The sequence below is a fragment of the Opisthocomus hoazin genome, chromosome 39 (assembly GCF_030867145.1).
Source record: "Opisthocomus hoazin isolate bOpiHoa1 chromosome 39, bOpiHoa1.hap1, whole genome shotgun sequence".
Taxonomy (NCBI): Eukaryota; Metazoa; Chordata; class Aves; order Opisthocomiformes; family Opisthocomidae; genus Opisthocomus; species Opisthocomus hoazin.
Window position 1 is genome coordinate 103,602 of NC_134452.1, and position 27,979 is coordinate 131,580.

The 27,979-nt window shown below is 65.7% G+C and overlaps 2 protein-coding genes across 5 annotated transcripts; both read right to left on the minus strand.

The window, feature by feature from the left end:
* Positions 1-872: 872 nt before the first annotated feature.
* On the minus strand, positions 873-22,195 carry LOC104338445 (spectrin beta chain, non-erythrocytic 4). 4 transcript variants are annotated; one of them, XM_075446132.1, is made up of 22 exons: positions 22,109-22,195; positions 21,889-22,025; positions 20,662-21,418; positions 20,369-20,571; positions 20,045-20,135; positions 17,566-17,718; positions 16,161-16,424; positions 11,066-11,290; positions 9,953-10,042; positions 9,575-9,853; positions 9,362-9,492; positions 9,062-9,266; positions 7,423-8,045; positions 6,332-6,470; positions 6,161-6,245; positions 5,487-5,683; positions 4,237-4,646; positions 4,063-4,132; positions 2,952-3,238; positions 2,036-2,209; positions 1,907-1,949; positions 873-1,174 (listed from the first exon to the last, which is right to left on the minus strand). In XM_075446132.1, exons 2-22 carry the CDS (start codon positions 21,990-21,992, stop codon positions 1,031-1,033), a joined length of 4,674 nt encoding a protein of 1,557 aa, XP_075302247.1. In that variant the 5' UTR covers positions 21,993-22,025; positions 22,109-22,195; the 3' UTR covers positions 873-1,030. The 4 variants fall into 4 exon arrangements, with proteins under 4 accessions (XP_075302247.1, XP_075302248.1, XP_075302249.1 ...); XM_075446133.1 differs by lacking the exons at positions 20,045-20,135; positions 20,369-20,571; positions 20,662-21,418; positions 21,889-22,025; positions 22,109-22,195 and having other exon boundaries at positions 877-1,174; positions 17,566-17,793; XM_075446134.1 differs by lacking the exons at positions 873-1,174; positions 1,907-1,949; positions 2,036-2,209; ... (4 more) ...; positions 6,161-6,245; positions 6,332-6,470 and having other exon boundaries at positions 7,419-8,045.
* Positions 22,002-27,979, minus strand: LOC142365381 (spectrin beta chain, non-erythrocytic 4-like). Its single transcript, XM_075446122.1, is given in 27 exon segments — positions 22,002-22,163; positions 22,165-22,392; positions 22,394-22,429; positions 22,431-22,643; positions 22,645-22,793; positions 22,796-22,955; positions 22,957-23,020; positions 23,097-23,251; positions 23,342-23,356; positions 23,358-23,453; positions 23,456-23,647; positions 24,077-24,175; positions 24,177-24,236; positions 24,329-24,387; positions 24,390-24,445; positions 24,528-24,715; positions 25,352-25,405; positions 25,407-25,465; positions 25,696-25,811; positions 25,943-26,023; positions 26,127-26,218; positions 26,306-26,350; positions 26,352-26,480; positions 27,368-27,406; positions 27,408-27,431; positions 27,433-27,521; positions 27,637-27,979. Coding segments are annotated over 27 exon segments (3,003 nt in total).

Here is a 27,979-nt window from a genome sequence, read left to right on the forward strand (position 1 = left end):
CCCCGGTGGGGGGGTGGGGGCAAGTTCTTGGGGGGGGGTGTTAATTTTTTGGGGTTATTTTCCTGGCTTTTGGTAAAATCTTTACAAACTCTGCCCCGCCCCAATTTAGGGGGGGCCCCCCCGGCTCTGTCACCCCCCCCCATGGCTCTGTCACCCCCCACACACACAGTGTCAAGTTTGGGGGATCCCCGGGTGATGGGACCTCCCTCAAGGGTTTTGGGGACCCCCCCTGGGTGATGGGGACCCTCCCAGGGTGACTGGGGACCCCCCCGGGGTTTTGGGGACCCCCCGGGGTGTTGGGGACCCCCCCAAGGGTTTTGGGGACCCCCCCAGGGTGATGGGGACCCCCCCAGGGTGATCAGGGACCCCCCCGGGATGTTGGGGATGCCCCCTGGGTGATGGGGACTCCCCAAGGGTGATTGGGGACCCCCCCGGGGTTTTGGGGACCCCCCCCAGGGTGATGGGGACCCCCCCGGGTGATCAGGGACCCCCCCGGGATGTTGGGGACCCCCCAGGGCTTTGGGGACCCCCCCTGGGTGATGGGGACCCCCCCCCGGCTCTATGGCTTGTGCACGGGAAAAGGGGGGGCCGAGGGAGGGGACCCCGGGGGGGGAGCATTTGGGGGGCGGGGCTGGGGGCTGGCCCACCCCCTGGCCCCGCCCCCCCGCCTCCCCAAATCCAGGATATGGGAGGGGCACCCTGGATTTGGGGGGGGGGTGTCCCTGGATTTGGGGGGGAACCCTGGATTTGGGGAGGGGACCCCAAGATTTGGGGGACCACCCTGGATTTGGGGAGGGGCCCAGGATTTTGGGGGGGGGTCACCCAGGATCTGGGGGGGTCCCCACTTTCCTCCTCCCCACCCCCACCCCAGAGCCCCCCTGGTTGAGTCCACGTCCACCCCAGGTCCCCCCCACCCCGATGGGTGGCGAGTGGTGACCCCCCCAAACTGGGTGACGGTGGGGTGGGGTCCCCCCAAACTGGGTGGTGCTGGGAGGGGAGGGGGGGGTCCCCCCAAACTGGGCGGGGGGGGTCACTTCCGTCTGGCGGTGCTGGGGCGCCGGGGGAGCCCCTCGTCGGTGGAGGAGGTGGTGAGGAGACCCTGGCTCCAGCGCGTCACCTCGGCGTGCTCCTGGGCGCAGGCCGCCAGCGCCCGCAGCCACCCCCGCATGTCCTCCTGGGGGGGGGGGGGGGACGCACCCCGAAACGGTCAGCAGGGCACCCCCAAACTGGCCGGACACCCCAAAACCAGCAGGAAAACCCCAAACCAGCAGGAGACCCCAAAAAAACATCATGAGGTCACCTCAAAACCAGCAGGAGACCTCATAACCATCAGCAGGAACCCCACAACCACCAGGAGGACACCCCAAAAACCATCAGGAAACCCCAAAACCATCATGAGGTCACCTCAAAACCAGCAGGAAAACCCAAAACCAGCAGGAGGCCCCAAAAAACCGTCATGAGGTCACCTCAAAACCAGCAGGAGACCTCAAAACCACAACAGGAACCCCAAAACCTTCATGAGGTCACCTCAAAACAATGATGAGGTCACCCCAAATCCACCAGGTGACCCCCAAGCCCATCAGGACACCCCAAAACCATCATGAGGACATCCCAAAAGCATAAGGAGACCTCAAGACCATCAGGACACCCCAAAACCATCATGAGGACATCCCAAAAGCATAAGGAGACCTCAAGCCCATCAGGACACCCCAAAACCATCAGGAGACCTCAAAACCATCAGCAGGATCACCACAACCACCCTGAGGTCATTCAAAAACCAGCAGGACATCCCCAAACCATCACGAGGACACCCCCCAAACCATCAAGACACCTCAAAACCATCCTGAGGTCCCCCCCAAACCATCATCAGACCCTCCACCACCCCCCAAACCCCGCAGGCTCCTACCTCATCCTTGGCTTGCAGGAGGAACTCGCTCCCATCGCTGGTCCTACAAGAGAAGGTCCTACTCAACGCCCCCCGCCCCCATCGCCAAGAATTTGGGGGGACCCCCCCCTCGTGAGCACCCCAATGTACTTGAGCTTGAAGACGTTCTTCTTCTTCTTGTAGTCGCTGGCCACCTCGCTGGTGGAGTTGTGGAGGTTGAGGAGGGGTTCACCACCATGGGTGCTGCCGGCCGCTTGGCCCTTGGCGTCCTTGTAGAAGCCCAGGTCACCCTTGCTCAGGACGCAGTAGAGGTTCACCCAGGATCTGCTCAAGGGTGGGGGGGACACGGGGTGGGTGGTGACGCCAGCGGGTGACCCAACGCTGCTGGTGGCTTCGTGTTGTGTGGAGCACCCAAGCCCTGGGGCACCCACTGCATTGATGGACCTCCAAACCCTGGTGACTCCTCTCCAATGACAGACCCCCCAAAACCATGGTGACCCCTCTCCATCGATGGACCTTCAAACCTTGCTGAACCTTCTCCGTTGATGGATCCCCAAACCTTGGTGCATGATGTCAACTGGTCGACCCACCAAGCCATGGTAAATCTTCACCACTGATGGACCTCCAAGCTCTGGTGCGCCCTCACCATTGATAGACCCCCCCAAAAGCTTGGTGACCCCTCTCCATCGATGGACCTCCAAACCTTGCTGAACCTTCTCCGTTGATGGACCCCCAAACCTTGGTGCGTGATGTCAACTGGTTGGCCCTCCAAGCCATGGTGAGCCCTCTCCATCAATGGATCCTCAAGCCCTGGTGACCCCTCTCCAATGATAGACCCCCCAAAACCCTGGTGACCCCTCTCCATTGATGGACCTCCAAACCATGGTGACCCCTCACCATTGATAGACCCCCCAAAACCCTGGTGAATCCCCTCCATTGATGGACCTCCAAATCTTGGTGCATGATGTCAACTGGTTGGCCCTCCAAGCCCTGGTGACCGCTCTCCATCGATGGACCCCCCAAGCCCTGGTGCACCCCCTTCCCTCGCAGACCCCACCCCACCCACCTGTTGGACGCCTTCTTGTTGGGTCCGTCCAGCTCGTGCTTGCGGAGGAGGAAGCCCTCGTGCTGCACCGTGTGGGTGGGGGGCGGCGGAGGCGGGGGGGCGCTGCCCTGCGCCGGGGCCGACCGTGACCTCCGCGTCTCCCCCGGGCCCTGGGTGGGGTCTTTGGGTCGCGGGCGCCGGCGGGGTTTGGGGCGGTCGCGGGCGCGGGGACGGTCGGGTCGCGGCGTCCTCTCCGGCAGCGCCTCCGGGCCGGTGGGCAGGCGGGCGGGGGAGTCCCGCTCCCGGGGCTGGGGGGGACAACGGGCATCGGGAGGTGGCTCCTGGAGGGCCCCCGGGGTGGGGACATCAAGGGGACATCGAGGGGACACCAGCGTGATGCCAAGTTGACGCCAAGGAGACTTCAAGGGGACACCAAGGAGACATCAAGGGGACATCAAGGGGACACCGAGGGGACACCGAGGGGACACCAGTATGGTACCAAGGAGATACCAAGGGGACAACAACGGGACACTGGAGGGACACCAGCGTGATGCTGAGGGGATGCCAAGGAGACACCAAGGGGACACCAAGGAGACATCAAGGGGACATCAAGGGGACATCAAGGGGACACCGAGGGGACACCAGTATGGTACCAAGGAGATACCAAGGAGACATCAAGGGGACACAAAGGTGATACTGAGGGGCCACCAGGGAGAGGCCAAGGGGACACCAAGGAGAGGTCAAGGGGACACCAAGGAGAGGCCAAAGGGACACCAAGGAGATGCCGAGGGGACACCAAGGAGATGCTGAGGGGACACCAAGGAGAAGCCAAAGGGACACCAAGGAGATGCCGAGGGGACACCAAGGAGAGGCCGAGGGGACACCAAGGAGAGGCCAAGGGGACACCAAGGAGATGCCGAGGGGACACCAAGGAGAGGCCAAGGGGACACCAAGGAGATGCTGAGGGGACACCAAGGAGAAGCTGAGGGGACACCAAGGAGAAGCTGAGGGGACATAAAGATGATGCCGAGGGGACATTAAGGGGCCACCAAGAGGATGCCGAGGTGATGCCAAGGAGATGCCAACACCCAGGGGACACCGAGGGGACACCGAGGGGACGCCAACGACTCACCGGCGCCGGCACGGGGCCACTGGCCTCCTTCTCCTGCAGCTGCTCCACGATGTCGGCCAGGGTGGCTTTGCTGTCGGTGGAGATTTGGGGGCAGGTTGGGGGGGGCAAGGAGGGGGTGTCACTCGGTCCCGGCCACCCGCCGGTGACGCCGGCGTCCCCGTCCCCCGCGCTCACCCGCCGCCCTTCCCGTCGTGCCGCGGCGGCTCCGGCTCGCTGGACTCCTGCCGCTCCAACCGGCGTTCCCGGCGTTCCCGGCGCCGTTCCAGCAGCCCCGGCCTCCCCTCCCCGGCCTCCTCGGTTTTGGGGGGCTCCGGGGTCTCGGCGGCGGCGGCGGTGGGGGGGGCCGGCTCCCCCCCGGGACCCCCATCGCCAGGAGGTCCTTGGACGCGGTCAAGCTTGGGCTGTAGGCGCTCGGGACGGAGCTCGTGGCGCACGTAGGCGACGCGGGGTTCCAGCCGGCGGCTTTCGGGGCGTTCGGACCCCCCGGGCGACGGCGCTGACCCCCCCGGGGGTTCCCCCAAAAATTTGCGGCTCAGGAGTGGCGTCGGCGGCTGCTTGTTCTGCTCCGCTTTCAGCTTCTCGATCTGCGGGGAATGGGGTGGAGGTGGAGGTGGGATGGGGTGGGGTGGGGTGGGATGGAGATGGAGATGGAGACGGGATGGAGATGGAGATGGAGATGGAGACGGAGATGGAGATGGGGATGAGATGGGATGGGGATGAGGATGGGATGGGATGGGATGGGATGGGATGGGATGGGATGGGATGGGATGGGATGGGATGGAGATGGAGATGGAGATGGAGATGAGGATGGGGGTGAGGATGGTGAATGTATGGAGATGAGGATGAGGATGGGATGGAGATGGAGATGGGATGGAGATGGGATGGAGATGGAGATGGAGATGGACGTGGACATGGACATGGAGATGGGATGGAGATGGGGATGAGATGGGATGGAGATGGGATGGAGATGGGGACGGGATGGAGATGAGGATGGGATGGAGATGAGGATGGGATGGGACGGGATGGGATGGAGATGGAGATGGAGATGGAGATGGAGATAGAGATAGAGATAGAGATAGAGATGGGATGGAAGTGGAGATGGGATGGAGATGAGGATGGCCATAGAGATGAGACAGGATGGGGGTGGAGATGGAGGTGGGGATGGAGATGGGACGGAGATGGAGATGGGGGTGGAGAAGGAGATGGGTTGGAGATGGAGATGGGATGGAGATGAGGATGGAGATGCGGATGGGATGGGACGGAGATGGAGGTGGAGATGATGGAGGTAAGGATGGAGACGGGGATGGAGATGGGGATGGGATGGAGACCGGGTACAGGGATGGGGACGCTGAGCCAGCGGCTGCAGTGGCCCTGGGAGGGGGACAGGACGGGGGGTGACGTCAGCCCCCCCAAGGCCCCCGTACCGTGGTGAGCCGTCGGAGGGAGCTGAACCTCTCCTCCCACGCCGCGGCCGCCTTCCGGAAGGCCTCGTGTCGCCGGATGAGCTGCTCCACCTCGTCCACGCTGCTGCCCAGCTCCTGGCTCTTCAGCAGGGGCTCCTGGGCCGTCAGCCAAGCGTCGGCCACCACCGCCTCCTGGGCGAACTGGTGCACCTCCAGCACTGCCGGACAGACGGACGGGGAGGGGGACGCGCTCGTGGTGGCACCTCCCCGAGAGCATCCCGTCCCCGTGGCGGTGGAGGGCCTGACCCCCTCCCTGAACGAACCCCCCACCATGGGTAGGACAGGAGATGGGTCCTCCAGATGGGCGAGGACTTCCTTGGTTCCATGGATGGGAGAGGACATGAGTCCTTGGGATGGGAATGTGATGGGAGAAAGGTCCTTGGTTTCATGGGTGAGAGAGGACATGGGTCCTTGGAATGGGACAGGAGATGGGTCCTCCAGATGGGCGAGGACTTCCTTGGTTTCTTGGGTGGGGGACGACATGGGTTCCTTGGGATGGGGATGGGAGATGGGTCCTTGGCTTCACGGGTGGGAGAGGACATAGGTCCTTGGGATGGGGATGGGAGATGGCTCCTTGGCTTCATGGGTGCGAGAGGACATGGGTCCTTGGGATGGGACAGGAGATGGGTCCTCACTCTGCTGCAGCCATTCCCAGTGCTTGTCCCACTTCTCTGTCATCTCCTTCTTCTTCGCCAGCAGCTTATCCACGTGGGTTTTGATCTGCGGGGGTGGAGAAGATGGGTTGGGACACCCCAAGTGTTGTGGGTGCGCACCCCCACCCTGCGATTGTCCACCCTCGGTGGCACCTCGTCGGCCGCCGGGCTCTTGCTGAGGATGAGGGTCTTGCCCAGCTCCAGGCAGGCGGCGATGCTCTTGGCGCGGGCTTCGATCTCACTCTTGAGACCTTGGTGGTCGTTCATCAGCAGCTCCACCGAGGAGACGTCCCTACGAGTGGGGACGGGGGCTGAGAGGACCGGTGCTTCCCACCAGGATGGGACAGGAGAGGGGTCCTTGGCTTCATGGGTGGGAAAGGACATGGGTCCTTGGGATGGGACAGATGGGTCCTCCAGATGGGCGAGGACTTCCTTGGTTTCATGGATGGGAGAGGACATGGGACCCTGGGATGGGTGAAGACTTCCTTGGTGCCATGGATGGGACAGAACACGGGTTCTTGGGCTGGGATGGACCAGGACACTGTTCCTCCAGGTGGGACAGAACACGGTTCCTTGGCTTCATGGATGGGAAAGGACATGGGTCCTTGGGGTGGGCCAGGAGATGGGTCCTTGACTCCATGGATGGGCCAGGATGTGGGTCCTCAGGATGGGACAGGAGATGGGTCCTTGGTGCCATGGATGGGACAGGACACAGGTCCTTGGGATGGGACGGGACATGGGTTCTCCAGGTAGGACAAGACATGGGTGTTCGGGGTGGAACAGGACATGGGTTCTTGTGATGGGGCAGGACATGGGTGCTCCAGGTAGGACAGGACAAGGGTGTTTGGGTGGGACAGGACACGGGTTCTTGGTACCACGGATGTGAAAACTCAGGGGTCCTCCAGACGGGCCAGGGGACACTTCTTTGGCTCCATGGATGGGCCAGGACGTGGGTCCTTGGTGCCACGGATGGGACTGAGCACGGGGCCTTGTGGTGGCCCAGGACGTGGGTCCTTGGTGCCACGGATGGGACTGGTCATGGGGCCTCGTGGTGGCCCAGGACGTGGGTCCTTGGTGCCACGGATGGGACTGGGCATGGGGCCTCGTGGTGGCCCTGCCTCTGGGTCCTCCAGATGGGCCAGGACGTAGGTGCTGGTGTCCTTGGCACCGCGGACGGGCCAGGACACGGCTTTTGGGGCCACCAGAGGACACAGGACCTCGGCGCAGCCCACGGCTCCTGCTACCTGGGCTTCTCCCCGGCGCCGATCTGGCAGAGGACGCCGTCCATCCAGGCGAGAAGGTCCCTCACGGCGCCGACGAAGCGGATCTTCTCGGCGACGCTGGCGACGTGGAGCCGGCACTCCTCGCACGCCGCCAGCAGCTCCTTCCACGCCCGCAGCACCTCCTGCTCCCTCCCGGCGATGGCCTCGGCGTTGTCCCCGGCGTAGAGGGTCCTCAGCTGCGCCGCGCCCTCTTGGAGCTGCCGGACTTGGGTGACCAACACCTCCACGTCGTGCTCGAAGGCACCCAACGCCCGTTGCAAGGCGCCGGCCGACGTCCTGCCCTCCCGGGCCGCCAGCTCCGGCAGGCGTTGCCTTTTCTCCTCGATTTGCCCCAAAACCTCTTTGCAGTCGTTGAAGAACTTGTGGAGCTCGTGGGAAGCCGCCAACATCTGCGCCCGGGTCTCCATCAGCTCCAGAAGGTCGGCCCAAGCTTCGTTCACCCCGTCCTTCCACTCGGCGATGGTGGCGGCGTCGGCGTGCCCGTAGTCGATCAGTTCGTCCACCATCTGGTTGAGCGCGGCGATCCGCTCCTGCCCGACGCTGCCCGTCTCGCTGGCGAACTCCAGGAACTTCTCCTGGAGGAGCTGGGATGGGCAGGGATGGGCGGGGGTGAGGGGTGGGCGGCGCCGTGAGGGCTGCGCCGGGCGGGGATGGGGGCGGGATCACCAGCATGGGGCGTTGGTGGTGCCCAGGACCACCAGCATGGAGCATTGGTGGTGCCCAAGACCACCAGCATGGAGCGTTGATGGTGCCCAAGACCACCAGCATGGAGCATTGGTGGTGCCCAAGACCACCAGCATGGAGCGTTGATGGTGCCCAAGACCACCAGCATGGAGCATTGGTGGTGCCCAAGACCACCAGCATGGAGCATTGGTGGTGCCCAGGACCAGCATGGTGCCAGGAGCCCTGGCACAGGGCATTGGTGGTGCCCAAGACCACCAGCATGGAGCATTGGTGGTGCCCAAGACCACCAGCATGGAGCATTGATGGTGCCCAGGACCAGCATGGTGCCAGGAGCCCTGGCACAGGGCATTGGTGGTGCCCAGGACCACCAGCATGGAGCATTGATGGTGCCCAAGACCACCAGTATGAGGCAGAGATGGGCATAGGACCCCCAACATGGGATAGGGATGGTGTCCAGGACCCCTGGCATGGGGCAGGGACCACACCAAGACCCTCTGGCACAGGGCAGAGACCACCAGGACCCCCAGCACAGGATGGGGACAACTCCAGGACCTCTGGCACCGGGCACGGACAATGCCAAGACCCCAAACATGGGGCGGTGACTTCCTCAGGACCCCCAGCTCACTCTGGGGACAACTCTAAGACCTCCAGGGCAGGTTGGGGACAACTCCAGGACCTCTGGTACTGGGCACGGACAACGCCAAGACCCCAGGCCTGGGCAGGAACTTCCCCAGGACCCCCAGCTCAGGTTGGGGACAACTCCATGACCCCCAGCAGAGAATGGGGACAACTCCAGGACCTCCAGCACAGGATGGGGACAACTCCATGACCCCCGGCACAGGATGGAGACAACTCCAAGACCTCCAGGCCATGGCCAACGCCAAGAACCCCCCTTCGCCGCGTTCCCCCAACTGACCGTGACGTGCTCGAAGTCCTGTCCCAGCTCCGGCGAGCCGGCCACCACCTCCTTCTCGGCGATCCAGTGCTCCAGCTCGTCCACCTCGCGGTTGAGCTGGTAGAGCCAATACTGCTGCTCCAGCTTGGCCTTGCGTTCCTCCACCAGGTCCTTCAGAGACACGTACAGCCGGTCAACCTGCGACTGCCGCCTGCTGACCTGTTCGCTGGGCAAGGGACACAGCGCCCGGTGAACGCCGAAGACCCCGGCTTTCGGACTGGGAAAGGTGGGGGGATGGGCGATGGAAGGGTTGCCCCCAACCTTTGAGGATGGCCAAGCTCCAGTAGGGCGCGGCATTGGCGGGAGAGCTGGGCGATGGTCTCCTCGTAGTTCTCCACCGTTTGCTCCGTCAGGAGGTGCTTCTTGAGGAGCTGTAGGGTGCTCTGCTCATCCTTGGGGTGGGGTGGGGTGGGACGCGCGTTGAGGGGGGGAGGAGTTGAAGACCTCCCCCCTCTCAAGCCGCCCCGTCAGCACCTTCCCCTTCTCCTCGCCCATCAACAGCAGCTCTTGCTCGCCCAGCCACGACTCCACCTCGGCCACGTCGAAGTAGTATTGCTCCAGCTGGTAGGTGGCATCCAGGCTCTGCTGCCGGCGCTCCGCCTGCTCCTGCAGCTCCCCCCACGTGGCCTCCAGGCGCTCGAGAAGACGCCGGAGCCCTTCGGCCTCAGGGCTCTTGATGGAGGCAACGGCCGCCGCGCGTTCCAGCACCTCGTCCACGCGGGGACGGTGGACCTGGATCTCCCGGCGGAGGTTCTGCAGAGGAGGTGGTGGGGTGTGGGGGCAGGAGGTGGGGTGTGGGGAGAGGGGTGGGGGTGGGGGGTGCCCCCCGCCTCCCCCGCCGCCGGGGCTGACCTGGTTCTTCTTGATGAACTGCTGGACCGTCTGCAGGTTGGTGCCGTGGTCCTTCAGCGTGGCCAAGGGCAGGCGGTCCTGGACCCACAGCTGGGGGGGGGCGGGGGGGTGGACCTCAGCGTCGACGCTGGCCTGCGGCCGGCCCCTGGCTCCCTCCCAGTCCCATCCCAGTCCCATCCCAGTCCCATCCCATCCCATCCCACCGCCATCCCATCCCCATCCATTCCCTGTCCCCATCGCCATCCCGTCACCATCTCAATCCCCATCCCCACCCCAATCCCAACCCCAATCCCATCTCATCCCCATCCCATCGCTATCCCACCTCCATCCCCATTCCAACCCCTTCCCAATCCATCCCATCCCCATCCTAATCCCATCCCATCCCCATCCCAACCCCAATCCCAATCCCAATCCCAATCCCAAACCCATCCCACCCCAACCGCAATCCCATCCCCATCCCCACCCCATCCCCATCCCCACCCCAATCCCATCCCCAATCCCATCCCACCCCAACCGCAATCCCGTCTCCATCCCACCCCATCCCCATCCCCATCCCATCCCATCCCCATCCCCACCCCAATCCCAACCCCAATCCCCATCCCAATCCAATCCCACCCCAATCCCATCCCCATCCCACCCCATCCCAACCCCAATTCCATCTCCATCTCCATCCCATCTCCATCCCAATCCCAATCCAACCCCAATCCCATCCCAACCCCATGCCAATCCCAATCCCAATCCCATTCCATCCCCATTCCCACCCCAATCCCAATCCCAACGCCAACCCTAACCCCATCCCAATCCCCATCCCATCCCATCCCATCCCCATCCCAATCCCAACCCAATCCCAACCCCATCCCCATTCCCATCCCATCCCCATCCCATCCCCATCCCATCCCAAACCCAACCCAATCCGAACCCCATCCCCATCCCATCCCATCCCAATCCCAATCCCAATCCCAATGCCAACCCTAACCCCATCCCAATCCCCATCCCATCCCCATCCCATCCCATCCCATCCCAATCCCAATCAAACCCCAATCCCATCTCCATCCCAATCCCAACCCCATCCCAACCCCATCCCCATCCCAATCCCAATCCCCCCGGACTCACCAGCTCGTCCTCCAGCTCGTGGCTGACCTGGTGCAGCTCCTTGGAGGCCAGCAGGATCCGCCGCCGCTCCCGGAGGGGCTCGAGGAGGCGGACGATGCGGGTGCCCACCGCACTCTGCCGCTCGCCCGCCGCCCGCCTGCCCGCAGCCTCCCCCGGCAGCGCCGCCGCCTGCGCCCGCAGCTCGCCCACCTCCTGGCACCACTCCTGCACCTGCGACTCCATCGTCTGCGGGGCACCGGCAGCGGGCGCTGGGGCTGGGCTGAGCACTGGGGGGACTGGGGCCGAGCACTGGGGGGACTGGGGCCGAGCACTGGGGGGACTGGGGCTGAGCACTGGGGGGACTGGGGCCGAGCACTGGGGGCACTGGGGCTGAGCACTGGGGGGACTGGGGCTGAGCACTGGGGAGACTGCGAATGAGACACTGGGGGGACTGGGTCTGAGCACTGGGGGGACTGGGGCTGAGGACTGGGGGGACTGGGGCTGAGCACTGGGGGGACTGGGGCCGAGCACTGGGGGGACTGGGGCTGAGCACTGGGTGAACTGGGGCTGAGCACTGGGGGGACTGGGGCTGAGGACTGGGGGGACTGGGGCTGAGCACTGGGGGAACTGGGGCTGAGCACTGGGGAGACTGCGAATGAGACACTGGGGGGACTGGGTCTGAGCACTGGGGGGACTGGGGCTGAGCACTGGGGGGACCGGGGCTGAGCACTGGGCAGACTGGGGCTGAGCACTGGGGGGACTGGGGCTGAGAACTGGGCAGACTGGGGCTGAGCACTGGGCGGACTGGGGCTGAGCACTGGGCGGACTGGGGCTGAGAACTGGGGGACTGGGGCTGAGGACTGGGCAGACTGGGGCTGAGGACTGGGGAGACTGGGGCTGAGGACTGGGGGGACTGGGGCCGAGCACTGGGGGGACTGGGGCCGAGCACTGGGGGGACTGGGGCTGAGCACTGGGGGAACTGGGGCTGAGCACTGGGGGGACTGGGGCTGAGGACTGGGGGGACTGGGGCTGAGCACTGGGGGAACTGGGGCTGAGCACTGGGGAGACTGCGAATGAGACACTGGGGGGACTGGGTCTGAGCACTGGGGGGACTGGGGCTGAGCACTGGGGGGACCGGGGCTGAGCACTGGGCAGACTGGGGCTGAGCACTGGGGGGACTGGGGCTGAGAACTGGGCAGACTGGGGCTGAGCACTGGGCGGACTGGGGCTGAGCACTGGGCGGACTGGGGCTGAGAACTGGGGGACTGGGGCTGAGGACTGGGCAGACTGGGGCTGAGGACTGGGGAGACTGGGGCTGAGGACTGGGGGGACTGGGGCCGAGCACTGGGGGGACTGGGGCCGAGCACTGGGGGGACTGGGGCTGAGCACTGGGGGAACTGGGGCTGAGCACTGGGGGGACTGGGGCTGAGGACTGGGGGGACTGGGGCTGAGCACTGGGGGAACTGGGGCTGAGCACTGGGGAGACTGCGAATGAGACACTGGGGGGACTGGGTCTGAGCACTGGGGGGACTGGGGCTGAGCACTGGGGGGACTGGGGCTGAGCACTGGGCAGACTGGGGCTGAGCACTGGGCAGACTGGGGCTCAGCACTGGTGGGACTGGGGCTGAGCACTGGGGGGACTGGGGCTGAGCACTGGGGGGACTGGGGCTGAGCACTGGGCAGACTGGGGCTGAGCACTGGGCAGACTGGGGCTGAGGACTGGGGGGACTGGGGCTGAGCACTGGGGGGACTGGGGCTGAGCACTGGGGGGACTGGGGCCGAGCACTGGGGGCACTGGGGCTGAGCACTGGGGGGACTGGGGCTCAGCACTGGGGGGACTGGGGCTGAGAACTGGGGGCACTGGGGCTGAGCACTGGGGGGACTGGGGCTGAGCACTGGGGGGACTGGGGCCGAGCACTGGGGGGACTGGGGCTGAGCACTGGGGGGACTGGGGCTGAGCACTGGGCAGACTGGGGCTGAACACTGGGGGAACTGGCGCTGAGCACTGGGCAGACTGGGGCTGAGCACTGGGCAGACTGGGGCTGAGCACTGGGGGGACTGGGGCTTAGCACTGGGCAGACTGGGGCTGAGCACTGGGCAGACTGGGGCTCAGCACTGGTGGGACTGGGGCTGAGCACTGGGGGGACTGGGGCTGAGCACTGGGGGGACTGGGGCTGAGCACTGGGCAGACTGGGGCTGAGCACTGGGCAGACTGGGGCTGAGGACTGGGGGGACTGGGGCTGAGCACTGGGGGGACTGGGGCTGAGCACTGGGGGGACCGGGGCTGAGAACTGGGGGAACTGGGGCTGAGCACTGGGGAGACTGCGAATGAGACACTGGGGGGACTGGGGCTGAGCACTGGGGGGACTGGGGCTGAGCACTGGGGGGACCGGGGCTGAGCACTGGGCAGACTGGGTCTGAGCACTGGGGGGACTGGGGCTGAGAACTGGGGGACTGGGGCTGAGGACTGGGGAGACTGGGGCTGAGGACTGGGGGGACTGGGGCCGAGCACTGGGGGGACTGGGGCTGAGCACTGGGGGAACTGGGGCTGAGGACTGGGGGGACCGGGGCTGAGCACTGGGCAGACTGGGTCTGAGCACTGGGGGGACTGGGGCTGAGAACTGGGGGACTGGGGCTGAGGACTGGGGGGACTGGGGCTGAGCACTGGGGGGACTGGGGCTGAGGACTGGGAAGACTGGGGCTGAGCACTGGGGAACTGGGGCTGAGGACTGGGGGGACTGGGGCTGAGAACTGGGGGGACTGGGGCTGAGCACTGGGCAGACTGGGGCCGAGCACTGGGGGGACTGGGGCTGAGAACTGGGGGACTGGGGCTGAGGACTGGGCAGACTGGGGCTGAGGACTGGGGAGACTGGGGCTGAGGACTGGGGGGACTGGGGCCGAGCACTGGGGGGACTGGGGCTGAGCACTGGGGGGACTGGGGCTGAGAACTGGGCACACTGGGGCTGAGAACTGGGGGGACTGGGGCTGAGAACTGGGGGGACTGGGGCTGAGCACTGGGGGGACCGGGGCTGAGCACTGGGCAGACTGGGTCTGAGCACTGGGGGGACTGGGGCTGAGAACTGGGGGACTGGGGCTGAGGACTGGGCAGACTGGGGCTGAGGACTGGGGAGACTGGAGCTGAGGACTGGGGGGACTGGGGCTGAGGACTGGGGGGACTGGGGCCGAGCACTGGGGGGACTGGGGCTGAGCACTGGGGGAACTGGGGCTGAGCACTGGGGGGACTGGGGCTGAGGACTGGGGGGACTGGGGCTGAGCACTGGGCAGACTGGGGCTGAGCACTGGGGGGACTGGGGCTGAGCACTGGGGAACTGGGGCTGAGCACTGGGGGGACTGGGGCTGAGCACTGGGGGGACTGGGCTGAGCACTGGGGGGACTGGGGCTGAGAACTGGGGGAACTGGGGCTGAGCACTGGGCAGACTGGGGCTGAGGACTGGGGGAACTGGGGCTGAGCACTGGGCAGACTGGGGCCGAGCACTGGGGGGACCGGGGCTGAGAACTGGGGGACTGGGGCTGAGGACTGGGCAGACTGGGGCTGAGGACTGGGGAGACTGGGGCTGAGCACTGGGGGGACTGGGGCTGAGAACTGGGCAGACTGCGAATGAGGCACTGGGGGGACTGGGGCTGAGAACTGGGCAGACTGGGGCTGAGCACTGGGCGGACTGGGGCTGAGCACTGGGGGGACTGGGGCTGAGAACTGGGGGACTGGGGCTGAGGACTGGGCAGACTGGGGCTGAGGACTGGGGAGACTGGAGCTGAGGACTGGGGGGACTGGGGCCGAGCACTGGGGGGACTGGGGCTGAGCACTGGGGGAACTGGGGCTGAGCACTGGGGGGACTGGGGCTGAGCACTGGGGGAACTGGGGCTGAGCACTGGGGGGACTGGGGCTGAGCACTGGGGGAACTGGGGCTGAGCACGGGGGGGACCGGGGCTGAGAACTGGGGGGACTGGGGCTGAGCACTGGGGGGACTGGGGCCGAGCACTGGGGAAACCGGGGCTGAGCACTGGGGAACTGGGGCTGAGCACTGGGGAACTGGGGCTGAGCACTGGGCAGACTGGGGCTGAGGACTGGGCAGACTGGGGCCGAGCACTGGGGGAACTGGGGCTGAGCACTGGGGGGACTGGGGCTGAGGACTGGGGGGACTGGGGCCGAGCACTGGGGGGACTGGGGCCGAGCACTGGGGGGACTGGGGCTGAGAACTGGGGGAACTGGGGCTGAGCTCTGGGGGGACTGGGGCTGAGCACTGGGGGGACTGGGGCTGAGCACTGGGGGGACTGGGGCTGAGCACTGGGCAGACTGGGGCTGAGCACTGGGGGAACTGGGGCCAAGAACTGGGGGAACTGGGGCCGAGAACTGGGGGGACTGGGGCCGAGCACTGGGGGGACCGGGGCTGAGCACTGGGGGAACTGGGGCTGAGCACTGGGCAGACTGGGGCCAAGCACTGGTGGAACTGGGGCCGAGCCCCCATTGCAACTGGTCATCAGCCCTTGGGGCAACCAGTGCCCAACGCTGGGGTCAACCGGTGCCCCCCAACACCCGGTGTCCCCCCAAGACCTGGTGCCCCCCAAGACCTGGTGTCCCCCATAACCTCATTTGCCCCAACTCCTGATGTCCCTCCAGAACCTGGTGTTCCCCCAAGACCTGGTGTCCCCCAAGACCCAATGTCCCTCCAGAACCTGGTGTTGCCCAAGACCTGCTGTCCCCAATACCTCATACGCCCCAACTCCTGATGTCCCTCCATAACCTGATGTCCCCCAAGACCCAATGTCCCCCCAGACCCAATGTCCCTCCATAGCCTAATGTCCCTCCATAACCTGATGTGCCCCAAGACCTGGTGTCCCCCCAAGACCCGGTGTCCCCCCAGACCCAATGTCCCTCCAGAACTTGATGTCCCCCAAGACCTGATGTCCCTCCATAACCTGATGTCCCTCCATAACCTGATGTCCCCCAAGACCTGATGTCCCCCAAGACCCAATGGCCTTCCATAGCCTGATGTCCTTCCATAACCCGATGTCCCCCAAGACCTGCTGTCCCCCAACACCCAATGTCTCCCAATGCCCGAAGCCCCCCCCAGACCCGAAGCCCCCCCAGACCCACCTGCAGCCTCTTGAGCTGCCTGCTGACGCTGAGGAGGTCGGCTCCCGCCCCCACGGTCTCCAGCTGCTCCTCCAGCCGCCCCACCCGCGCCTCCATGTCGGCGTAGCTCCGCGCCAGGCGCTCGGCGGCGGCGGCTTCGGCCAATCGCCGGCTCCGGGCTTGGCTGGTGGTCTCCAACTCCACCCAACATTGGCGCAGCTCTTCCAGTTGCCGCCGAACGGCGCCCGTTAGTTCGGGTTTGGCGAGGAGAAGTTCTTCGCCTTCCTGGGGTGGGGGTCAGCAGGGGCATGGGGGGGGTCAACGGGGGTCATGGGGGTCATGGGGGGTCAACGGGGGTCAATGGGGGTCAACGGGGGTCAACGGGGGGTCAAGGGGAGTCGTGGGGGGTCGTGTCCCCCCCGGGAATGGGGGTGTTGGGTGGAAGAGGCCGTTGGCCATGGGGGGGGTGGATCTCCAAGCGTCGTAGAGAGCGCCCCCTGGGGGAGGGAGGGGGCTTGGGGGGGGCAGGGAAAGGGGGGTGCAGAGTGAGGGGGTGCAGGGAAAAAGGGGGTGATCGAAGGAAGGGGGGGGTGCAGGGAAAGGGGGGTCCAGCTGGGGGGTGCACAGAAAGGGGGTGCAGGGAACAGGGGGCGCAGAGTGAGGGGGTGCAGGGAAAAAGGGGTGCAAGGAAAAGGGGGGTGCAGCTGGGGGGGGTGTAGGGAAAGGGGGTGCAGCTGGGGGGGCGCAGAGTGAGGGGGTGCAGCTGGGGGGGTGCAGGGAAGAGGGGGCGCAGAGTCAGGGGGTGCAGGGAAAGGGGGGTGCAGGGGAAAAGGGGGTGCAGCTGGGGGGGTGCAGGGGAAAAGGGGGTGCAGCTGGGGGGGTGCAGCTGGGGGGGATGTAGGGAAAAGGGGGGTGCAGGGAAAGGGGGGTGCAGGGAGAAGGGGGGGTGCAGCTGTGGGGGGGCACAGCGAAAGGGGGGGTGCAATGGGGACGGATGCCGGGGGGGGCGCAGCAAAAGTGGGGGGCGCAGCGAAGGGGGGGGTGCAGAGAAAGTGGGGGGGGGCGCAGCCGGGGAAGGTGCAGCTTGGGGGGGGGGGGTGCAAGGAAAAGGGGGTGCACGGGGGGGGGCAATGCACCGGGGGGGGGGGGGGACACGCGCACCGCGCAGGGACGCAACCAAAGCCGCGGGGGGGGGGGAGAGAAGGGGGGGTTTGCGGGGGGGGGGGGGGGGGACACCAGCAGCAACCGCCCCCCCCCCCCATCACCCCCCCCATCACCAAACACCTCCCCCTCCCCCCTCACCCCCCCCCCCCGGCACCGCAGCAGTTAAATCTCAGTTAAATCTCAGCCCCCCCCCCCCCCCCCGCGACCCCCCCCCCCAATTAATATTTTAATTTTAATTAATTTTTGCCCCCCCCCCCGGCACCTTCTCGATCTTCTCCAGCCACTCTCTGCTCTGCGCCAGCTCGGCCGCCAGCGCCCGGGGCTTCAGCCAGGGTTTGGGGGGGCGGGGGGGCGGGGGGGGGTCCCGGGAGGGGTCCCCCGCCATCAGCGCCTTCTCCCGGAGCCAGGCGTCCAGCTACGGGGGGGGGGAGAGGGTTGGGGACCCCCCCATTGCCGAGGGGAACCCCCAAAAAAAAACCCGTCGCGGGGAGGGGGGGGGGGGGTTTGCTGAGGGCTGCGGGGCCGCTGTGGGGCTGGCGGGGGGGGGGAGGAGGAGGAGGAGGAGGATGAAGATGGGGAGGATGAAGATGGGGAGGATGAGGAGGATGAAGAGGGCCAGGAGGAGGAGGAGGAGGAGGAGGAGGAGGAGGAAGAGGAGGAGGAGGAGGAGGGGAAGAACGAGGAGGAGGAGGAGGGCGAGGAGGGCGAGGAGGAGGAGGAGGAGGGTGAAGATGAAGATGAGGAGGATGAGGAGGGCAAGGAGGAGGAGGAGGAGGAGGAGGAGGATGAAGATGAGAAGGATGAGGAGGATGAAGAGGGCGAGGAGGAGGAGGAAGAGAAGGAGGAGGAGGAGGAGGGGAAGGACGAGGAGGATGAGGAGGGCGAGGAGGAGGATGAGGATGAGAAGGATGAAGATGAGGATGAGGAGCAGGAGGAGGAGGATGAAGATGAGGAGGATGAAGATGAGAAGGACGAGGAGGACGAGGAGGATGAGGAGAAGGACGAGGAGGAGGAGGAGGAGGAGGAGGATGAGGATGCAGGGGAGGAGGAGGCCGAGGAAGGTGAGGATGAGGAGGGCGAGGATGAGGCTGAGGAGGCTGAGGAGGAAGAGGAGGAGGAGGAGGCCGGCGGCCTTCGGCGCGCTGCCGCAGAGCCCTCGCAGCGGACGCCGGGCGCGGCGGCGGAGGCCGGAAAATCCCGGAGGATCCCGGCCGCGCTCCCGCCCGGCGTCACCGCGCGTGGGCCGGGGACGCGGGGACCCCCCCGGAGAAGCCCCCTGAGATGCTGGGGGACAGCCGCGGGGGGGGAGGGGCCCCCCGGGGGGCTTGGGGACACCCCCGCCCCCAGAGTTATGGGTGACGCCGGGCGGGTCGCGGCGACGGCGGCGGCACCGGCATTGGGTGACGCCAGCACGGGGGGACACCAACGTGGGGGGACACCAACATGGGGGGACACCACCACCATAGGGTGACATAAACATGGGGTGACACCAACACGGGGTGATGCCAACATGGGGTGACACCAACATGGGGTGATGCCAACACGGGGTGATGCCAACATGGGGGGACACCAACATGGGGGGACACCAACACGGGGTGACACCAACACGGGGGTGATGCCAACATGGGGTGATGCCAACATGGGGGGACACCAGCATGGGGTGACACCAACACGGGGTGATGCCAACATGGGGGGGGCACCAACATGGGGTGATGCCAACATGGGGGGACACCAACATGGAGTGACACCAACATGGGGGGACACCAACACGGGGTGATGCCAACATGGGGGGACACCAACATGGGGGGACACCAACATGGGGGGACACCAACATGGGGTGATGCCAACACGGGGTGATGCCAACATGGGGGGACACCAACATGGGGGGACACCAACACGGGGTGACACCAACACGGGGTGATGCCAACATGGGGTGATGCCAACATGGGGGGACACCAGCATGGGGTGACACCAACACGGGGTGATGCCAACATGGGGGGGCACCAACATGGGGTGATGCCAACATGGGGGGACACCAACATGGAGTGACACCAACATGGGGGGACACCAACACGGGGTGATGCCAACATGGGGGGACACCAACATGGGGGGACACCAACATGGGGGGACACCAACACGGGGGTGATGCCAACATGGGGGGACACCACCATGGGGGGACACCAACATGGGGTGATGCCACCATGGGGTGACACCAGCACGGGGTGACACCAACACGGGGTGATGCCACCGTGGAGTGACACCACCATGGGGGGACACCAACATGGGGGGACACCAACACGGGGTGACGCCACCACCACAGGGTGACATAAACATGGGGTGACACCACCATGGGGTGACACCAACACGGGGTGACACCAACACGGGGTGATGCCACCACCACAGGGTGACATAAACATGGGGTGACACCACCATGGGGTGACACCAACACGGGGTGACACCAACACGGGGTGATGCCACCACCACAGGGTGACATAAACATGGGGTGACACCAGCATGGGGCAACACCAACACGGGGTCATGCCAACACGGGGTGACACCAACACGGGGTGACACCAACACAGGGTGACACCAGCATGGGGTGACACCAAGATGGGGTGACACCACCAGCTCCAACCCAGAGGTCCTTCTCCCACGCCAGCACCCGAACGCGGACCCCCACCCACCCACCATGGACAATCTGGGGGGCCGGGGGGCGCGGGGAGGGGGGGGCCGGGTCCTACCTCGCGGCAGTCCCGGAGGAACCGCTGCAGCTCCAGGTGGTCCTCCAGCCGCTGCCTCTGCTCCTCGGCCAACTGGCAGTTGCGGTGGCTCCTGCGGGTGCCGGGGTGGGGGGGTCCCCGCTCAGCGCCGCCCACCCGGTGACCCCAATTAACGGCCTCATCAACCCACCCCTCCCGCGAAGCAAATTAAGCCGAGGGGGAAACTGAGGCACGAGGGTGAGGATCCGCCAGCAGATCCAGCTCCACCATCGCCCTCCTGGGTGCCGGGGGAGGTCCTGGGTGCTGGAGGGGGGGGGGTCAAGGCGTTGCCGTCCCGGCACCTACTTGGCACGGAGACCCTCCATCGCCTCGGCCACGCGGTCGCCGTAGAGGTTGCCTTGACGTTGGAGGCTCTCGCCGGCTTGTAGGGCCAGCTGGATCTTCTGCAGGTTGAGCTCCATGGTGGTGGTGAAGTCCTTGTGCTTCTTGATGGCGTTGGTCACCCCTTCCACCGTGTCCGGGAGCTCGGCGTGGACCAGGGTGGACTCCTGGAGAAGGGACGGAGGAGCTGCTGGTGGTGGGGGTCTCCATCGCTTGATCCCAACTCAACCGTGAAGGTCAACCAAGCCCATCTCTACCTGGTTGGAGAGGGTGGCCTCGCACTGCTGGACGTCCCGCAGGAAGAGGTGGAAGACGTGAGCCTGCACCAGCACCTCCCGCCGCGTCTCCCAGCTCCGCAGCAGCTTGCCCCACCCCGCGTCCAACTTCTGCAACCACTGCTGCAACGAGAGGTAGGGGACCTCCGTCTCCTCCAAGGCCAGCAGGTCGCTGGCCGCCTGGATCTTGGCGTAGTCCTCCTCGTAGCCGTTGATCTCCTCCTTGAGGGCCGCGTGGTGGTTCAACAACCTCTCCGCTTCGGTCAAGCTATCGGGCACCTCCTCGGAGGCGACGGCCGCTTGGGTCTTCACCAACCAACCCAAGAAGTTGTCCAGGTCTTGGATGAACTGTTGCAAGCGACCGGCGACGGTCAACGAGTCCTCGCAACCTTGCAGCGCCCTCTTCAGGGCCTCCCACTCCTCGCTGATCTGCTCGAAGGGCAGGAGGATCTCCAGGGCTCTCCCGGGGTGGGACGCAGCCAAGGCTTCGCCCTCCTGTTGAAGCTCCACCAACCGAGGTTCCAAGACCACCAGAGCCGCCTCCATGGTGGAGAGGCGGCGTTGCAGGGCCAACACGCCGCCCAGGTCGCCGCCGCCCGATTGCGTGGCCTCGATGGCTTTTCTCTTCTCCCGCACCTGCTCCTTCATCTCGCTGCACTCCAGCAGGTAGTTCTGGATCTTCAGGACGGAGCTCAGTTGGCCCTTCTTGCGCTCCACCAGCTCCACCACCCGGTTCCACCTGGGGATGGGGACGGAAGGTGGGACCAGACCAGGATGGAGCCCTGCACCGGCACCGCCACCAGGATGGGATCCACCTTGGGCATCACCAAACTCTTGGGATGAGCTCGGATCATTGCACTGGAGAGCTGGACCCCATCGGGACATCCCACCACACTGGCAGAACCACAGGGTTGGGGTCTGCCAGCAGCCCCAGATGGTTCTCCTCACTGGGGGACCCCCCCAAGCAGGATGAGGTCCAGCCTGGGCGTTCCTGACCCCCAGGATGGGCTTGGTGCGTTGTACTGGAGAGCTGGACCCCATGGGACGTCCCACCCATGCTGGGAGAACCCCAGGCTGGAGTCTACAACCAGCCCCATGGATGGTGCCCCTCACCAAGGAGCCCCCAAACTGGGTGGGGCCCATCTTGGGCATTGAGGACCCCCGGGACGGACTCGGCCCCAGAGCTCGGCCCCCTCCCCACAGCCATACCTGCTGTTGAGGTGGTCCTGGCAGGAGCGGACCTCCTCCGAGCTGGGGTGGCCCCCATCCACCAACTGCTGCACCACTTGATTGACGTCCAAGATCCGTCCCATGATGCCTGTTCATCTCCTGGTCCAGGCTCTCAACCTGGCGAGGAGACGCGAGCGGCGAGGTCCCCGCTGGGCCGAGGAACCCCGGCGTCCGGCCCCACTCCCAACCCCACCCCACCACCTATGCTGGACCACCTCAACCTCATCCAGCTCCTCCGGCACCTCCATCCTTCTCCAACCACTGCTCCTTCTCGTCCACCCAGACCTCGCAGGCGTGCACCTCGCTGAACATGCGGTAGACGGCCAAGGCGTCCTGCAACCACTGCTGCCGCAGCACGGCCACCTCGGCCACCTCCCCGTAGAGCTGCTCCACCTCCACCACCCGGATCTGCACGTCAACCCCCTGCCGGTGCTCGGGTGCCAGAAGAGCCAACTGCTTCCGGAGGGCCAAGACGGCCGCCCGGGTGCTTCTCCACCTCTTCCACCACGGCCCGGTGCTTTCCGCAGGAGAGCTTGGGTGGAGTAATCGTCGTGGCCGAAGTCATCGCTGGAGACGATGCGGTAGGTGTCCTGCAACCAGGCCACCAGGTCGTCCGTCTCGGCGCTGAACTGGAAGAAGTTGAGGGCCTCCTGCAAGCGTTGCTGGTGCAATCCCGTCACCTCCTCCAGCTTCTTCCAGCGGAGGCGAACCTCCCGCATCTTCTCCTGGATCCCACCGGGCCCCGAAACGTTTCTTGGCCAAGATCTGCTCGCCCCTCTTCATGGTCTGGTGGAGCAGCGCCCGTCGGCTGCCCAGCTCGCCCAACATGCTCTTGTGCTTGTTGGTCAACGTCAAGACGCTGCTCAGGTCCCGGCCGCACGTCTGGCGGCCAGGATCTTCTCCTTCTCGCGGATCCACGCCTCGGCCTCCTCCATCTCCTGGAAGAAGGCCCAAAGCTGGCGGGAGTCCTCCAGCTCCTTGCGCCTCTTGCCCGCCAGCTCCCCCAGCTCCTCCAGGCACGTCTGGACGTGGTTGACACGGTTGCCAGATGATCTGGGGGTCGCAGGGTTGGTAGCCTGGACCAAGAGAACCAGATCCTAGGGGAGATGGTCTACGGCACCCTGAAGACCTTGGTTGACCCCATCCAAGGCCGAGCATCTCCCGGTCCTCGTGGTGCCCGTCCCCACGTTACCCCCAGCTCCGAGAACTTGAGCGCGGCAGCGTTGAGCGCCTGCACCCGCTCGGTCTGGGCGGAGATGTCAGCCTCCAGCAGCCCGTGCTTCTGCAGCAGGTCCTCGACCTCCAGAAGATGCTTCCCCAAATCCTTGGAGACCAGCAGAACCTGGAGAAGGCGAATGAGACCTCAGGGTCCAGAGCCACCCACCGCGACCTCCACGGCGATGCCGGCTACCGGCCACGTCCCCGGCTCTACCTGCATCTCCTCCATGCCAGTCAATCATGTAGACCATCTCCTGGAAGATCTTCTGCAGGGCCAGGTTCTGCTCGAGGCGGGCGCGGCGGGCGCGGACCAGCTCGGTCAAGAGCCCCGCTGCTGCCGCAGGATGTTGTCCTTCTGGGCGCTGATGCGCTTGGTGTCGTAGTAGCCCTCGGACTCCATCTCCAGGGCCAGCTCCACCACCACCTGGATGCGCTCTTGGTAGGAGGAGATGTCGGCCTCGATGGCCTCGTGCTTCTTCATGGCGGCCTCCACCGCTGGCAGGTCATAGCCAAAGTTGTCCTGGGGCAGGGGGGGGATGCCATCAGGCGGGGTGGACCCCTCCCCAGCCAACGAGGGAGCCCAATGACGCAAGCCAGGAGGTCCCACCACCCAAGTGTTGGGAGGTCCAGGAGGTCCCACCACCCAAGTGTTGGGAGGTCCAGGAGGTCCCACCACCCAAGTGTTGGGGGGGTCCAGGAGGTCCCACCACCCAAGTATCGGGAGGTCCCACCACCAAGTGTTGGGAGGTCCAGGAGGTCCCACCACCCAAGTGTTGGGAGGTCCAGGAGGGTCCCACCACCCAAGCGTTAGAGGTCCCACCACCCAAGCGTTGGGAGGTCCCATCACCTGAGTGTTGGGTTCCTCACCCCCACCCCAGCCAGGGAGAGGACCCAGGTGTCCTGCCCTGGGGTGGGGGTCCCCGCCCAAGCCCCCCGCCACCCATCCCACCTGTGAGACCAGGCGTTGGTTCTCGTTCAGCCACGTCTCCCTCATGACAGCCTTGTGGTCGAAACGTTGGGCCAGCAGCTCCAGCTTCTCCTGCCGAATACAGCTCGTTCCTCAGCAACACCTCCCGCTCGTGCTCTGCCTTCTCCAGGCAGGTCCAAGCCTGCGGGGTGGGACACGGCGGGCTCGACGAGGGGGTCCCCAGCCCTTCTCGGGGTCCCCCGGGATGGAGAGGTCACCCCGTCCCACCAGCACCTTGTTGATGTCGGAGATGCTCTTGCCCTCACTGGGGACGTAGAGCTTGCGGTTGTTGGCCGTAGCTTGCTCTGGATGGTGAAGAGCAGGACCTCCAGGTTCCCCTTCTCCTGGAACCTGCGGGGTGGCAGCGCCGGGTCAGGATACGGCCACGGTCCCCCTCCGCCATTGTCCCCCCCAAACCCCAGGGGGTGCTCACTTGACGGGCTTCTCCAGGGTGCAGAAGGCGGTGAAGGCTTGGAGCTGCTGCTGCACCCCGGTCAGGGAGTTGGCGAACTTCTGGTTGCTGATGATGGTGATGGTGTGCTGGATCCAGGCCAGCAGCTCGGCCGCCAGCGCCTCGTACCGCTCGATGATGGCCTCGATCTCCATGGCCTGATCCAGGACCTGGCGGGAGACGGGTGGGTGGCCTGGGCTGCGGCCCACAGAAGCCCCCCTGAGCAACCACGCGTGGCTTGAGGTGCAACCCCCTTGCCCCAGCCCCTCCAGAGACCAGCACGGCCCTGTCCTTGCTGGTGCCCAGTGCAGCAAGGGATGGGACATCTCATGGACCACAGATGGGACATCACATGGAGCAAAGGATGGGGACATCTCATGGAGCAAGGATGGGACACCTCGTGGAGCCAGGGATGGGACATCTCATGGAGCAAGAATGGGACATCCCATGGAGCAAGGGTGGGGACGTCCCATGGAGCAAGGGTGGGACGTCCATGGAGCAAGGGTGGGACGTCCCATGGAGCAAAGGTGGGACATCTCATGGAGCCAGGGATGGGACATCACATGGAGCAAGGGTGGGTCATCCCATGGAGCAAAGGATGGGACATCTCATGGAGCAAGGGTGGGACATCTCATGGAGCCAGGGATGGGACATCACATGGAGCAAGGGTGGGTCATCCCATGGATCAAAGGATGGGACATCTCATGGAGGCAGGGATGGGACATTTCATGGAGAAAAGTATGGAGCATCTCATGGAGCAAGGATGGGCCACCCCATGGAGCCACAGGGCGTGGACCGAAACCCACCTTCCCGATGCGCTTCCCCTCCACGGCCAGCGCCTTCATCTTGGAGAAGTAGTGGGTAGAAGGACACCACGTAGGTGATGATGGACTTCTCGTCGGGGTCCTCCATGTTGACGTCTGGCGGGCGGTGAAGCGTCAGTCTCCGAAGCCCCCCCTGGCCACCAGCCCTGGTCCAGCAAAGCCCACCCCCAACCCCAGGCCACTCCCCTCACCCTTGAACCCCCCCAAAAAATCCTTTGAGGTGGAAAACGAAGCCAGGAGAAATTTGCCGGGTGGGTGGGAGACACCCCACCCCCACGTGGACGGATGGACAGGTGGACAACCCCCAGCCCCTGCCCCACCCCTACCCTCAGGGTCCAGCAGCTTGCTGAGCCCCAGATGCTGCTCGGCCGTGTTGAAGGCTTGTTGAAGGTTGTAGGTCGCGTTGGACTTGGTCAACTTGTGGAAGTCAATGAGGTCTGGCCTGCAAGCGGGACACGGCCGCTTGGAGCCCCCCGCCCCACGGAGGGGACCCAGGAGGCCGGGTTGCCCCCCGTCTGCCCCACGGAGGGGACCCAGGCGGCCGGGTTGCCCCCCGTCTGCCCCACGGCGGACCTGTGTCTGTGGATCAGAGCGTTGAAGGCCTACCCATCCCTCCAGCTGGTGGTGAAGTTCTGGATGTTCACCTCGGGGTAGCTGCGGAGCAAAGTTGGGGGTCACGCGGGTGCTGGGTCCGTCCCCCGTCTTTGGGGGGGTCCACCCCGGCACCGGGACGGCGCGAGGTGGGGTCGCCGCTCACCCCGCCGTCTTCATCTGGCACCAGAGCAGCAGAGCGTCCTTGGCCGAGCGCGTCTCCCGGTTGTCTTCGGTCTTGATTTTGATCACCTGGATCTGGGGAAAGCCAAGGGGCACTGGCGCACGGCGGGGTCCCCGGGGTGGGGACCCCGTCCCCGGGGCGGGGACAGCCCGTCCCGCTACCTGGAAGCGGAGGATGATGGTCCAGATGAGGCCAAGGGTGAGGCGGGTGGTTGCCGTCCACGATGTCGTGGGAGCCGACGTTCTCCAGGTGCACCCGTTGCTCCTTGAGGAACTGCAGCGCCTTGTCCACGTTCTCCAGGGAGTGGATCCGCATCCGGCCCCGCGTCGGTTTGGGCTGCCAGGAGACACGCGCACCCCCTCACCCCCTACCTCACCCCCTTCGCGCGTAGTTTGGCTGGCCGAGACAGGCTGGGCAGCCCGGCTCCCAGCCTCACCCCCACCTCGGAGAAGGTCCTCCCACCCAGCTCATCGCGACCTGGAGGCGGGTGGGACCTGCAGCACCCTACGCGTGGGGTGGTGGTGGTGGTGGGGAGGTCCCAGGTGATCCTGGTCCGGTTGTGGAAGGGATGTGGGGGGTGGTGGTGGTGATGGGAGGTCCCAGCTCATGCCAGCCTGGTGCTGGGGGTGATGGGGAGGTCCCAGCTCATCCCAACCCAGTGGTGGTGGTGGTGGTGATGATGAGGAGGTCCCAGCTCATCCCAACCCAGTGGTAGACGGGACATGGGTGGTGGTGGTGGTAATGGGGAGGTCCCCAGCTCATCCCAACCCAGTGGTGGTGGTGGTGGTGATGATGGGGAGGTCCCCAGTTCATCCCAACCCAGTGGTAGATGGGACGTGGGTGGTGATGGTGGTGATGGGAGGTCCCAGCTCATCCCAGCCTGGTGCTGGTGGTGATGGGGAGGTCCCAGCTCATCCCAACCCAGTGGTAGTGGTGGTGGTGGTGATGATGGGGAGGTCCCAGCTCATCCCAACCCAGTGGTAGATGGGACGTGGGTGGTGGTGGTGATGATGGGAGGTCCCAGCCTCATCCCAGGCTGGTGGTGGTGGTGATGGGAGGTCCCAGCTCATCCCAGGCTGGTGGTGGTGATGATGAGGAGGTCCCAGCTCATCCCAACCCAGTGGTAGATGGGACGTGGGTGGTGATGGGGTCACGGAGAGGTCCCAGCTCATCCCAGCCTGGTGCTGGTGACACTGGTGGTGACGGGGGGTCCCGGCCCTCACCAGCTGCTCCCCGGAGAGCACCTCCAGCAGGCGGGTGAGGGACGTAGCCGTCGCGGAGGTCGGCGGTAGAGGTCCCCGATGCGGCAGGAGACGCGGGCCAGGTGGGAATTCACCCACTTGGTGAAGGTCTTCTTCTGCACCGCGTCCCTCTCGTCTGCCCGGCCGAGGAAGGGGCTCAGCCCGCCGCGCGGGGGGGGGACACGACCCTATGGGGTGGGGAGACCCCATGGGTGGTGGGACCTCGGGGTGGGGGGGGGTCCCGACCCTACCGGCCAAGGCTTTGATGCGGGAGCACTCGAAGATCTTGGCGGTGGGCCGCGGGGTCGTCCCCAGGCGCGGGGGTCCGGGCTCTCCCAGGGGGTCCCCCGGCGTTGTTGTTCTGCTGCTCCATGTTGTCCACCTCGGCCGCCATCGGGCTGGGGGGGGGGGGGGCGGGCGGGGGGGCACACGGGTGATGCGCACAACACGCCCGCCCACGTGTGTGCCGGGGCTGGGGGGGGGTCTTCTCCTGGGGCCCACCTGGGAGGGCTGCGGGGCGGTGGCTGAAGGCTGGGACGGCTCAGGACCCCCCGAGCCCCCCCAGCACCCAATGTGGCCCCTCAGAACCCCCAT

Bases quoted from the DNA above. Each gene is read 5' to 3' on its own strand.
- LOC104338445 (XM_075446132.1), bottom strand. From the start codon at position 21,992: ATGGGACGGATCTTGGACGTCAATCAAGTGGTGCAGCAGTTGGTGGAT. The intron at 17,719-20,044 runs GTAGGACCCGGC...CCCCCCCCGTAG, and splicing joins TCCTCCGGGACTGCCGCGAG to CTGGACGCCTGGCTCCGGGA. The intron at 9,493-9,574 runs GTGCTGACGGGG...CCCCACCCCAAG, and splicing joins TGGGCGAGGAGAAGGGGAAG to GATGAGCAGAGCACCCTACA.